Source organism: Solanum stenotomum, chromosome 4 (assembly GCF_019186545.1).
Source record: "Solanum stenotomum isolate F172 chromosome 4, ASM1918654v1, whole genome shotgun sequence".
Lineage (NCBI taxonomy): Eukaryota > Viridiplantae > Streptophyta > Magnoliopsida > Solanales > Solanaceae > Solanum > Solanum stenotomum.
Window position 1 is genome coordinate 8414968 of NC_064285.1, and position 14874 is coordinate 8429841.

The 14874-nt window shown below is 31.4% G+C and overlaps 2 protein-coding genes across 2 annotated transcripts in view; one reads left to right on the forward strand and one right to left on the reverse strand.

The window, feature by feature from the left end:
* The window catches only part of LOC125862484 (beta-galactosidase), a 299954-nt gene that overhangs the window by 88573 nt on the left and 196507 nt on the right, over positions 1–14874 (reverse strand). The gene's annotated exons all lie outside the window — the stretch shown is intronic.
* Positions 1249–2435, forward strand: LOC125861241 (uncharacterized). The gene is made up of 5 exons (XM_049541185.1): positions 1249–1448; positions 1548–1674; positions 1758–2036; positions 2116–2235; positions 2328–2435. Exons 1-5 carry the CDS (start codon positions 1249–1251, stop codon positions 2403–2405), a joined length of 804 nt encoding a protein of 267 aa, XP_049397142.1. The 3' UTR covers positions 2406–2435.

Consider the following 14874-nt stretch of genomic DNA (forward strand, 5'->3'; position numbering starts at 1 on the left):
CATGTTATACTAAATTATATTACTTGAAATAACAATCACGTAGGTTTACGATGAATATTCAAGTGTCCAACATTTGCAATTAGTGAAAGAAGTAGCCCTTGGACCTGAATCTCAAGTACTGGCAATGAATAAGTATTGTGTCAATGGTTTTAAGTTTCAAACTGAAGAAGTATCTAGGAACAAGAAAACAAATAATAGCGGTGTCTATATACAAGGTGATGTTGATGGTACTGGTCAAACTATTGAATATTATGGTGTCATTCAAGAGATTATTGAAGTGAGGTATTCAGGTTGGCCTAATAAGAAGATTGTATTGTTTCAGTGTGAGTGGTTTGACCCATCACATAGAGGCATAAAGGTGGACCATCAACATAATATAATTGAAGTTAAGCACACCAGGAAATACAAAAGTTATGATCCTTTTATTATTGCACAACATGCAAAACAAGTGTATTACGCTTCATATCAATGCGTAGAGACAAAGCTGATTGGTGGGTTGTTATAAAAAGTAAGCCTGTGGGAAGAATTGAAATTGACAATGTCTTAGATGTGGCGTATCAAAATGATGTTGCAATTGTTTAACAACAAGTTGATGTTGAATTGGAAACCACACTATAATATCCTTAACACATATTAGAAGAAGTATCTGATGATGAGATATTGAATGTTGAGGAAGAAATATCTGAGAATGAGGAAAAAGAATCATTTGATGACGAAGAATGGGACGATAATGAAAATGAAACAACTGAGGAAGAAGAATGGGAGAATGATGGAATTGAAACAAGCGAGGAGGAATAGTGTAGAATGAAAGCTAGCTAGTACATATGTAAGTGTATTTTACTAATTTTATTTAATTTATGATTTTTATATATATTATACATGTAAATTTTCATACAGATGTCATCAGGCGGTGACGGTGATAGACATCGCGAGCATCTTGGAGTTAGCCAAACTAAACAAGCTAAGAAGAAGTCTAGGAGACCGATAGATCCTGAGGATATTGCAGGATCTATTTCTTCTGCGTTAGAGCGCATCAGCCATGATACTCATTTATTTGCTGTTCCATTTGGTACGGTGGATCCTCGACAATATTATCCTAATTATCGTCGACCAGTCGGTGCTTCATCTACTTCACAGGCATTGCCTTCACGACGCTACGAGGACCTACCTTTACAGGCTATTCGTCGAGCACGACCCTTATCGGCAGGTACTCCATCTCCCATAGGTACATCTCCTCAGTTATCTGTCATGAGGCCTGGAGATTCTAGTAACGAGCAGTTAGATGCTATGGCCGGTACACCTCCATTGACTCAGCGTTTTGTGCATCATGATGTATCACCTTCGTCTACAGCTGCACCTAGTGCTACACCACATGATACGATGTCTGCTCTAGCTCCTGGCCAGAAGGATATACTTGGTAGAGTCATCATTGAGTCGGATGGATCATCGTAAGTTTGTTTTGTTATCTATTTGTTAGTTTATTTTATTTATTTCTTATACTTTAATATATTATTCATGAACTAACATATTTATTATGTGTTTTGCAGGTTGCATCCTGCAAAGGATGCTGCCCCAGCTTTAAAAGAGTGTGTTAGAAGACTCTATACACAAGCTTATTATTCTTGGAGCGAGATTCCAAACAGTATACGCCAGGCGATATTTAATAACTTTAAGGTATATATTTTTTAGTTAAGTTTAGTATACTTTAATTTTTTTTACTATCGATTTAATTAACGTTATTCAAATTTTTTTTCCAGACTATGTGTACTTGGGAGTCGAGGTATAATTTGGTCATTGGGACCACATTTGAGAGGAAGGCATCCGCCAGACTGTCTAGCTGGCTAAAGAGCGTTCGGGATAGTGGTGAACGTCCCGGTTGGATGTTGCCTCGTGTTTTTGATGAATTGGGTCAGTATTGGAACACAGACAAGTTTAAGTCAATATCAGATCAAGCCAAAATGGCTAGAGGCAGTCTTAAAGGTGGCTCGTTGCACACCGGAGGTGCAAAGACGATTGGAACAATTGCACGAGAGATGGTAAGTTCTAATTCAAACTTTTAAATAAATAATTAGTTGATACATATATATCGTTATAAATTTCAGTTTTTATTTATAGGAAAAAGAATTGGGACGCACTACCATTGAACCAGAGATTTTCAAAAAGACTCATGTCAGGAAGAAAGAAAATGAGTCGGATCCGGATGTGTGGGTGGAGGAAAGGGCCGAACGAACTTTTGTAAGTTATTTAATATGAATAATATCTATCAATAATGAATATATTTATGATATGTATATATATTGATGTCAATACTTATATTTAATATGCAGAATGACTTTCATAAGTACGTCGCTGAGAATCTAGATAGTTCGGTTCAATTGACACCTGAACTGTCCACTCAGATTTGAAAAGAAAAAGTGGTAGGGGGGACACACAAGGGTAGATGCTATGGTCTAGGCTCTCGCAACGATGTTAGACGCCTTCAGTCAGGCTTAGAAGGTATTAGATCATCACGTCAAGCTGAGGCACTTAACGGTGTTCAGATTGCTGCTATGTCGGATCAAATAGCTAAACTTACAGCGACACTAGCAGAGCCGGAGCGAAAATGAGTAGTTGAACAACAAAGCATGAGTGAGACTGTTCAGCAAATCAAAGAACAAGTAATGAACATCGTTTGTCGACCTACTACTTCGGCTCCCGATGACACTGACGACGAGAGTGATGCGGATGATTATGTAGATCTCACTCCCTAGTTTAGATCTCTGGATATTTATGAACTTTTTGAAATTTTAAAACGAATTTTAAAAGACTTTATAAGTCTTTAATTTATGATTTAGATACTTTTGAATGTTATTTTAAGTTTGTTGTTTTATGTTTTGTTTAGATTGTTTATAATTGTGTGTGTTTGATTGGGCTGAATAGTGTAGAATTGAATTGAATTGCATTTGCAGGTGGGCAGCAGAAACTGCGAGCTGCTACTGTCAAAAGTATTGCAGAAAAAGCGACGGACAGCGTGGTTTAGTCCGTCACTTTTTTGGGTATTTAAAAATAAAATTTTCAGAAAAGCGACGGACAGTGTCCTTTTATCCGTCGCTTTTCTGGGATTTTCAAAAAATAAATTTCCAGAAAAGCGACGGACTGTGTCGCCCTATAGAAATTAAAAAAAAATTAAAATTAAAATAAAGCGACGCAGTCCATCGCTTTTGTAAAAAAAATTCAACAAAAAAAGTAAAAGAGCGACTCAGTCCGTCGCTAAAAGAGACGCAGTCCGTCTCTAAAAGCGATGCAATCCGTCGCTTTTTGAAAAGCGTCGAGCTAAAAAGTGACAGAAGTAACTGCGTCGCTTTTCCGTCGATTTTGACCAAAAAAGCGACGCAGTCCATCGCTTTTAACCGTCGTTTTTTGACAAAAGTGTGACTTCGAGTTTGTATAATTAGTCATGTTTGTATAATTTGCCACATTTATATAATTCGCAACAAACAATTCTTCTGATTTGTATTTGTATACAATGGTTTGTATTTGTATATGACGATGATTTCCTTTGATTTTTCAGTTTTGTCACCATATACATTCAATCTTTTTGTGTATAACTTTTTAAAGTTTGTATAAACGTGTAGTCTTCGGATTTTGTATAATATAATTTATATAATGTAATTTGTATGATATATTTTGTATTATTGTTTAAAGTTCATATGTTTATGTTCGTATCAATTCATTTTTCGAGTTTTATCATATGTAAATAAATCCAGACTTTATATTACTCAATTATACAAAAACACGTGAATTATACAAACGTACCTGCGAATTATATAAACGAGATGTGAATTATACAAACGAGATGCGAATTATACAAATTATTGCCCTTTCTCGCTCACCTCTCTCCTCCATCTCCCAATCTCGCTCGCCTCTCCTTCGTCTCCCAATCTCGCTCGTCTCTATCCTCCCTCTCTCAATCTCGCTCGCCAGATATATAAATAAATATGTATAATATACAATTATCTAACCGATATACATATACAATTTACCTCTCCCACTCTCTGCCCTCTCTCCTCCCTCTCCCAATCTCGCCTCACCACTCTCCTCCCTATAACATGTAGCTACGAATTGTAATTAGCAAATTATAGTTATGAAGAGTAATTAGGCTATTTTTAAATATCTATATGTGAAAGTTCTCAGTGATTTTATCATTTGAATTTTTCTTGCATTAATATTCAGAATTTTTTGTCACGTTAAAATAATAGTTCAGGGAAACAAGTAGGGCTGGACATTCGGTAGTTCTGTTCGATTTCAGTTTTTTTTTTAGTTTGTTCGGTTTTCGATTCTCGTACCACGTGTACCGAACACCAAATCAAAATAATTTGATTCAGTTCGATTTTTATTATTTCGATTCGGTTTATGTTATTTCGATTCAATTTTTGTTAGTTCGGTTTTTTATTTTTGGCTGTGTGGAAAGGTCGGCTGCTGTGTGAATACTGAAAAGTGGTCGCTGGCTCACTGCTGGGTGCTGCTGCCTGGTGTTGGTCGCTGCTGCTGGTCGACGCAGACTGGCGGCTGCTACGTCGAAGCCGGTTGCCGGAAGTGGAAAGTGCCAAAGTGGGAAAGTGCTGCTGTTGTGTGTGGTTGTGTGCTGCTGCTACGTTAAGAAAAGTGTAAAGAAATTTAAAAAAGTGAAAAGTTTGAAAAGGCTAAAGGTCTTGAGTCTTGTTAGGTGTACTCTTTGACCTAATTTTGCTTTTAAATTTAAATTATAATATTTATTAGAGAAAATGGTCTAAACCCCCAACCTATACCCGAAATCTCAACTACACACTCCAGCTTTACGGGTGTCCTATTACCCCCCTGAATTGTTTAAAACTGTAAGAATTACACCCCTAAAAAGCCATAACCAGATCTGTGTTGGCCTGTGAACTTCACGCGTTTTACAGGTGAAAATTCAATTAATTTATTTATTTTTTTTCAATCTTTTTATAATTTCTTTCCACTTTTTCCTATACTCTCCCAATTTCTTTAAATCTCTAAGGTAACTTCTTCCCCCAATTCTTTCAAATTCCTATGAAATTGTGAGGAACAAAGATGAATATTGATAGCGGGAGCTTGTCAAACAATATTCGAGTTTTGCTTGTCGGAGAACATTGAAAAATAATCTAAAAGGATCTGTGCATATCGCTGCTACGTCGAAATTTTGCTTGCTTCGCCGGAGCTCACTGGTTGGAGCAGTGCAGCCACAAGGTTTTGTTGTTGTTGTTGTAGTCGACCTTGTTGTGAGAACAAAGGTAGGTCTTCATGGTGGTTGTCTCGGAATGAAAGAGAGATAAGAGGAAAAGGGAAGAGGAGAACGGGGTTTTGTTGGTGGTTTGGGTTTCGCCGGAGGCGGCAACAGTGGTGGCTGATGGTCAAGCAGCAAAAGAGGGAGAACAAACGAAAGCACTAGCTATGCCATTAATGGAGGTCTATTAAGATTGAATCCTTTCATTGATTAATTGAAATTTGAGATTGATAATTAAAGGATCTACAATAAAAAGGAAAAAAACTTTCTCATTAGGGAGTTCAATTGAATCTGATGTAAACCCAATTTATTTATTTTTTCAAATATGATCCAGATTTCATTTTTGGATGATTGAAAAACATGTCATTTTATCTTTTATTGAATTGATTGTTTTTTACATGAGAGTTTATAAGTTTGTGTGAAATCAACAATGGTGAATCCGGTATGAGAATTTGGTCTTTGTTGCTATGGAGAAAAAATGGTTTATTTAAGGGTGGGGAAGATGACTATTGGAGAAAGAGGAAATTTTCGTCAAAAGTCACCTTCTAACGCGCCTAGAGGAGGTGAGAACACCTCCTATGACAGGTCAACACTTAAGTGTGTAGAAAATAGAGAAATATAAAGTTCAGGGGGGTAATAGGACACCCTTAAAGTTGGAGTGTGTAGTTGAGATTTATAGGTTAGGGGGATTTTTAGACCATTTTCTCTATTTATTATTTAATATTAATAATTAATATACTATTAATATATATTATAATATAATGTATTTCGATAAACCGAAATATCGAATAATACAAAAATTATATACAGAAAATCGAATCAAAATACCAAAAAGTACAAAAACATATACCGAATACCAAATTGAAAACCGAAATATCGAAACCAAAATGATTTGATTCGGTTCGATGTTTTGATTATCCGGTGTTTATGCCCAGCCCTAGAAACAAGTGCTAACTCCGGGCACAACATCAAAATAGAAGAATACACTCCATAATAATTTTAAATAATAATAATAATTTGTCGCTTTTTTTCCCACTCACAATTCTTTTATGATGGTTGTGTGTGGTGCAAGTTTTCTATTTCTTTTGTACTCACCAAAAATTATATTATAATAACATTATCATTATTCTATCAGTTTCAAATAAGTTAGTATCAACTAAATTTAAATAATCAAATTGCATCGTAATATAATGAAGTAGATAATAATTTTGTTCCTTTCTCCTTTGAATTTTTTGAAGCATCAATTCAATAACATTATAATTATTCTATCAGTTTCAAATAAGTTAGTATTACGGTCGCAAGACCGAAACTCAAAGGGATTGACGGGGGCCTACACAAGCGGTGGAGCATGTGGTTTAATTCGATACAACGCGCAAAACCGTAGCAGCCCTTGACATATGAACAAGAAGACTTCTTTCAATATAAAGCAAGGTGTAAGCAAGCTTCTTTCCGACCAGACTGACCTGACAATTATCTTCCTATAGATAGCTCCTTGCTTATAAAAAGATTTATAATGAGAATCCGCTGAAGCTTATTCAAGATTGATCTTTCTTATCCAAGAGTCTTATCAAACTCTCTGCCACTGTAGGTCCGCTCTGAACCCGAATCGTAGAACTCGGACATGTTAGATTTCTCCTCTCAGGTTAATCAATTCAATGATCGACTTCTTTCTTTTTCTCAATATGATTCTTCAAAGATGCTAAAATTTTACATAAGGATCAATTTTACGTTAATATTCCTTATTAAGCGCAACATACACATACATTATGTATCACAACTAATGTATCCAGACAACCAGTTATGTATCCGGATGACTGATACTTTAAGGGATTTTTGTAAAATTGAAAACAGTGGGGATATGATGTAATTTAGGTCATACACTATGAGATTTATGTAAGTTATACTTATTTTATTGAAGCTCTATATGTTAGAGGGAGGAGAGAAGCGAGCGGGATTGAGAGAGGGAGGAGAGAGGCGAGTGATAGCGGGTAGAGAGTGGAGAGAGGTGAATTGTATTTTTATATCTATCGAATTGTATATGTAAATATGTCAGATAAATTGTATACATATGTAACTGGTATACATATGCATTTGTATATCTAGCGAGCGAGATTGGGAGAAGGAGGAGAGAGGGGAGTGAGAGAGGGCAAAGAGTGAAGAGAGGTGAATTGTATTTGTGTATTTGTCTTATAGTCATATATGTATAATTTATATTTGTATAATTTGTATTTGTTTATGTATAAGAGAAGAGAGAGGCACACATAATTATAGTTAAAAAGACGTTGTGAATGATAATTAATTCAAACTATAACTATGTTAGCTAGTTAAATAGTATACGTTTGCTTATCTGCGTAATTTCCCCTATTTTATTTCATAATGATATTAAAATGATGAAGTTAGCTATTCTATATAAAATATGAAACAACTTATTCTATGAGATATGGTAATCTATTAAATAGACTCTGTATCAAACCACCTAATAATAATAATCAAACAAACAGTAAGATTACAAAAGACATGTTGTTTTCTAGTGAAGCACTAACACTTGATTGTACTCTAGTGGACTTCATGTGCTCATCTCAAGAGTTGTTACGATCGACAACATCAACTTTATAAATTTCATGTTAGAAAATAAAAATAATTACTGTCTAAATCAATATCGCCTAAATTTAAATTATTAAATCATGTATCGGATCGATTTAGAAAGAAGAACGAAAAAAGTCAAGCAAAAGATAAATTAACAAAAGGAGGATACACGGGATATGTGAGAAAGTACAAGTTTTGAAGATAGTTATTTATAATTTTACTCGTCGTTGTCCGAATGAACTCACACTTAAGAAGGAGGATATAGTAAATTGAGCTACTTTTCAATTGCTCAAAAACTACAAAACAATTGGAAAGTTAAATTCATGGTTATCTTTGAGGTAAGGGTAATATAATGTACACATACTCTTTGTCCTTCACAAATTTCACTTTGTAAAACTGTACTAATATATATATATAATACTTCATTCTAGAAATCAATTAAATACTATATCCTCTATAACTATTATAAGTCACCTTTTTATACGTTTCAAAAAATCTATGGAGCTTAATTTTGACATATCACTTGCCATTACTCAATAATTTCACGTCCAAAACAAAAATAAGGTATTGTGTAAAAGTTTTGACCACCCATATTTTTTTTTAAAAAAAATACTCGTACTAACGTAACGAAAGGACAAAAAAAAAAGATACAAGGATGATGTATAAGAACAAATAGGTAGGACAAGGGAATTAGTTGGTGGGGGTAAGAAAAACTATCTCAAGGGAATTAGTTGGTGGAGGTAAGAAAAACTATTTCACAATAAAATGAAAGATTATGAGATGTCGTAGTCAAATAGACTCTACCCCATAGAATCTCAATCCAAGCACTTCAAAATAATCGAACAACTTATATTTATGATTAGAAAAAAATATGTTAGAAACAATCCGTAAGTATGAAATTGTTGTTAAGAATATTTAAAATTTAATGCATAAATATGAAAAAAAAAAGTTTGATCTATTTATTTTTTATAAACATAATATAATTTTTTATATGAATGATGTTCACCTGATCATCTTTGATTATCTATAACTACGCCACTGAAACTTGATTGGAACTTAATTATTTGGACTTCATGTGTAGCCAAGAGTTGTTACTATCGAGAGCAATAACTTTGTCAATTTCATGTCAGAATATATATATAGGTCTTATTATCCCTGAATCCATTTTTTTTGTAATTTGATGCACTTTTTTGACTTACGTGATATCTAAATATCTCTCACGTGTCTTAATTGTGTGAAGTCGCTGAATGTGCCACATAAGCCAAAAGGTGGACAACATTACAAAAAAAAAAAGAAATGAGTTTGGGGGGGGGGGGNGGGGGTAATGTGACCTTAGTTTATTTAAGGTGTGTTCTGAGATTTCAGTCATAGTCTAGGGGGTACTTGTGTCTTATCGCATTTTAAGAGTGACTAACTTTGAGTAGTAATGATAAGAAAATTTGCATTCACTATTCATAGGAAGTTATACTTTATCATAATTGCTTAATTTTCTCATTAAATAATATTCACATTATCTTTAAAAATAGTGTGTACATGGTTTGAAAGTCACGTGCAACGCACATGCGTCAAAACTAGTATATATATGTGTGTGTGTGTTAAATTAGGTCTTGGGCCTAACTCACACTCCAAAAGCTAGCTCAAAGAGAGGAGGATTGTCCAAGCCTTATAAGGAGTCCGCTCATCTCATTAACCACCAATGTGGAACTTTTGTCATTCTTTAACAACCCACCTCACGCCCAATGCTTAGCATTTGGTGTGTGGACAATTGATTTTGGGGCCCCCAACATTGGATGAGACGGGCCCTGCTCTGATATCATGTTAAATTAGGTTTTGGGCCTAACTCACACTCCAAAAGCTAGCTCAAAGGGAGGAGGATTGTTCAAGTCTTATAAGGAGTCCGCTCATCTCATTAACCACTAATGTGGGACTTTTGTCATTCTTTAACACCCCACCTCATGCCCAGTGCTTAGCATTTGGTGTGTGGACAATTTGATTTTGGGGCCCCCAACATTGGATGAGACGGGCCCTGCTCTGATATCATGTTAAATTAGGTTTTGGGCCTAACTCACACCCTAAAAGCTAGCTCAAAGGGAGGAGGATTGCACAGGCCTTATAAGGAGTACACCCATCTTATTAACCACCAATATGAGACTTTTGTCATTCTTTAACAATATATATATATAAATTACATCTAAATTTTAAACAAAAGATAATTAAGCAACCTGTTGTTTCAAAACTTAATGTACATAATTGGATTCAATATTCTCGAGATGAAATATGAATGTATATACGAAAATTTACTAAAATTTGAATAAAAATTAAATTCTAAACTTATATTCAAAAGCATAATAACTTTTTGGTGATAAAAATATAAAAATCAAATTCATTAAATTTAAATTTGAAATCCGCTTATAAATTAAAATGTTGACTGATAGCACTTTGGAATTCATTGTGCATCTACTGCCAAGAGTTGTTACGTGAGCCATGACTTATAGCACTTGGAATTTCCGTATTATTCTCCGTCATATTTCTTGTAAAATGTTTTGAAATGTTTTATTTCAATCGAGGGTCTGTGGAAAATATCTTCTTTATCTCTTATAGGATAAAGGTAATTAAGATTTGTAAGAAAAAAAAAACTAAAAATCAATGATTTATGATTGATTAATTTTTTTTTTATCCTGCATGATCAATAAAATAAGAATGAGAATATATAGAAGTAAAAAAAACACAAGTAAGAACAAAAATAATAAGAAGATTGTGTACCCTTGGTATTTTCAGATCTTGAGATGACATATCTTATTTTTCCATAAAAGAGTTCACTTAAGGGGTAAAAAATAATTATGAATACTAATATGAAAAAGCTATTTTGTCATTTGAAAAATTATTAAAAAATATTCAAGTATTATAACGTGTCTGAATTTACTAATATGGGACAACTATTTTTAATATGAGAAAAATATGATTGATCAAAATTTTGTTGTGGCAATAATTTAATTTGTATGTTGATTTAATATAACGTCTGCATTAAATTTCACTTACATTATTAAAGTTGTGGCGTTTCTATTAAAGCTTCATTTTCTAGCTTTATTAATATTCGTACAAGATAATAGGAAATGGTAACAATCAAAGGCGGATTTAGATAAAATTATTTTTTTATGTATATATAAAAATTGTGTGACTCCGCTACCAACAACTACACATCAAGCAAATAGCCGTGCTCTATTTGATTTCTACAACCTCCCTTTATTTTATTATTTTCCAAGAAATACTCCTTTGTTATGATATGACAAACAAAAGAAAATAAAAAAAAATTTGATTGAAAATGAAGTTTAAACATTAACGAGGCTATGTTCATTTCACTAATTTTGATAAAAATAAAATATTAAAAAAATATACAAGAGAGAAAGTATGTCACATATTGTTGTCTGATAACTAGTCATTTCAGCTTCAACATGTCATAAATCACGATAAATATATCTTTTTGAAGTATTTAAATTTTATTATATTGTATCAATAAATTTATTGTTGCATAATAATAAAATGAGTTCAGAATTAAAAAACAAAACATTATTGTCAAAATTTCAAAAATCACAAACAAATTAGAATGAAATCAAAGAGACAAAAATACATATGCCTATGAGTTTTGCCCTTTACCCTTTAATGAACGTAAAAAATAAATGTTAAACCTTAATGCAAGGCGCACGCCCCACACGTAAGATACCGGGCTATGCGCCTTACCCTATTTCTTAAAAAAAAAATGTCTTAAAAAACATGTCAAAATATTTGGGCCTCCTAAAATAGGCACTTGACATATTGTACAATCAATAAAAATCACGTACAAACAGGTAAACATCAAAATACAAATATCAATTGTGAAGAAAATTGACAACTGACTTTTTAAAAAAGTTTCCTTAAAGCGTATAATTTAGAATTAGCAAATGTTCATACATAATTGATGTTTAGTAAAATAAAAATTGATCATACAACATAATGTTCACTTCATATATATATAATCCTATATATCTAATTTCAACCCTTATACCTTTCAAAATATTTCTCTTTTCTATTCACAATTAAATAAACCAATGAAATGACCATTTAATATATTTTTTATTACTAAGAATGAATTTAATTAGTATATGACTAATTATAACTCCTCAAATCTTTCTCTATGTTATAGCACTCCTTAATAAAGAAAGATGTAGGCTAATGTAATAGATTGAATAATTGAATTATAATTATTGTTGATTGGATATGTATTAATTAGTGAATAATGGGGGAGTAATTTATTTAGCTATTATTTGGTTACATCCCAGTCACAAATATGTAATAGGATATGCATTAATTAGTGAACAATGAAGGAATAATTTATTTAGCTTATGTGGTTATCTACATGCATTAGGGGGAAATGAAAGAGTTAAAACTTAATAGCCTTATAGCTTGTTTGACATTACTGTTAAAAATTATATATTTTTAGAAATACTTTTTTAAATGACTTTTAAAAAAAGTGCTTTTGAAAAAAAAAATTGTGTTTGGTTATTTCATTTAAAAGTGCTTTTGATAAGCAAATCGTGTTTGACTAATTTAAAAAAAATATTTTCGAGAGTCAAATTATGAAAAATGGTAAGTATTAATGTACTTTTAATATTAAGATTGTTTTATAGAGAGAAACTATTTTAAATATCTATTAGAGAATTTTTAATTAAAATTTTATTTTAATTAAATTGAATATACATATTCAAATGTTCAATCAATATTATAAATAAATAAATAAACTATTAATATTATATTAACATGATGACTTAAATATAATTCAAATATCAAGAAAAATAAATTTTAAAAACCATTCTGCAAATTAAACCACTATATACAAAAAATTTACCACAAAAACAAATAAATTTCTTCATATTTTTGATCCTACAAAAATGTTATTGTTACATTTATTTCTGATTCTGTAAAATCAAATGTAAAATGATATATAAAATATAAAATAATAAAATTATGTAAACATAAAATAAGAAAAAAAATCATTATATACAAATAAAAAATAAAAATAAAATTCTTGAATGAAACTGAACCAAACTGATGAGATATACTAATTAATTAATAAGAGATATATTGATAAATATTTATATATGGGAGGGATATTTTAGCCTTCAAGAAGATAATTTTCTGCTTCTGCTTCTATTTTTTTTAAGAAACAGAAATTTTTAACTTCTTCCCAACAGCAGAAAATTGCTTCTGCTTCCAATTAAAAATAGTTTCGAGAATTTGCCAAACACTATTTTTTTCGCAAAAAAACACTTTTGATCTCCCAATAGCAATGTCAAACATGCTCTTAATAACAAATACTTCATCTATTTCATATTTATTGAATTTTTGAGGTTTTTTTATTGTTCGAAATAATTTAAAATGGTTCAAAGTTCAAGATAGATGTTTGAATTTTATTTTTTCATATTTTTCCATTCCTTTATTGAAGTTTTATATTTTCTATGAGATGAATTACACTGAGTTACAAATTTATATTTATGATTTCACAAAGAGTAATACTGAAAATTATGGTTTAAAGTATGTCCTTGAATGTTTTTCTTAATAGGTGTACATTGCCCCACAAAATGACTTAATATGAAATAGAGAGAGTATAAATGTGTTTGTGTTTTTTGTGTTCATACATGAATGTGTAGTAATTTTTATAATTCACTCCTATCGTATATTTATATTTGTGTGCAATAATTTTCGAAAATACTGGTGGACTAAGGTCAAGTATATTATATATATATATATATTTGTCCATACATATATTACAATAATATTTAACATGGTATGATGTTTAGCCGTTTGTACATGATTTTTATTGATTGTATATGTCAAGTTCCTGTATTAGGAGGCCTGAAGATTTGACATGATTTTTTAACACATTCTTGTAAGAAACGGAGTAAGGCGTACATTTTTGGAATTTTGGCTACATTTTTTCCCCTTTCGGTGTCATAATAAAACATCCAATTTTATACAAGAGTCTGGCGTTAAAAGGGTTAAAAATTAGCCAATTTTTTAAAAAAGACGATCACTTCATGAAAGGCACCAAAATCAGGAACCCTAGGAAACCGCACTAACACAGCAGCCTTGTAAGGCGCATCATGTCTTGCGCCTTTATATTTCAATTATATTTGAAATTCACTCACCATTCTCCTTTACATTACAGTTATTATGGGATCCATTATTTTTGTTCTTCACATAAATTAATTCCTCTTCTTTTTCTTCATAGTAACAAACATAATTAAAATTATTAGTAATTTATTTTATAGTAACCATAAATTATATCATTATTTTTTAGTGAAGAAGAGCACACACATTTGTTTTGTGAATATAAAATGCGTTTTCTTTTTTTTTCTTCCCTTTTCATTCGTTTATCTTGTGAATAATTGACTTTCTTTTTTTTTTGTTATGTTATATTATATTTTAAATTGTTAATTATTGTAATATGTAATTATTTTAAACATTTTTTCACTAAAATTACCAAACTTCAAAAATTGCAGATAATTTTAAATTGGTTTTAAATTCAATAAATATTTAACATAACTTAAAATATTACTTTTTGACAAACTTAAAAAGTCAAATTATTCTGCTCATATTAAATGGACTATTTAGAACTTACCCTCAAACTAAAAAAAGACCATTTTTATCATCCCCCCCCGCCCCCACTATATACACACTCGATCCCCCTAATATTATTTAAATATTTATTGAATTTAAAACCAATTTAAATTATCTACATTATTTAAAGTTTGGTAATTTTAATAAAAAAATATTAAAATAGCTAGCAATTTAAAGTATAATATCAGATAAAAGGAAAGGAAGGAAGCCAATTATTTACAAAATAAAAGAATGAAAAAAGAAAAAATGAAAACGCATTTGATATTCACAAAACAAATGTGTGCGCTCTTCTTCACTAAAAAAAATAATGATATAATTTATAGTTACTATAAAAATTTTAGGCATAATTTAAATTATGTTTCTTACTATAA

Excerpts from the sequence above, each read along its gene's own strand:
- LOC125861241 (XM_049541185.1), top strand. The coding sequence starts at position 1,249 with ATGAGGCCTGGAGATTCTAGTAACGAGCAGTTAGATGCTATGGCCGGT. Across the intron at positions 1,449-1,547 it reads ATTGAGTCGGATGGATCATC|GTTGCATCCTGCAAAGGATG; the intron begins GTAAGTTTGTTT and ends TGTGTTTTGCAG. Across the intron at positions 1,675-1,757 it reads CGATATTTAATAACTTTAAG|ACTATGTGTACTTGGGAGTC; the intron begins GTATATATTTTT and ends TTTTTTTTCCAG.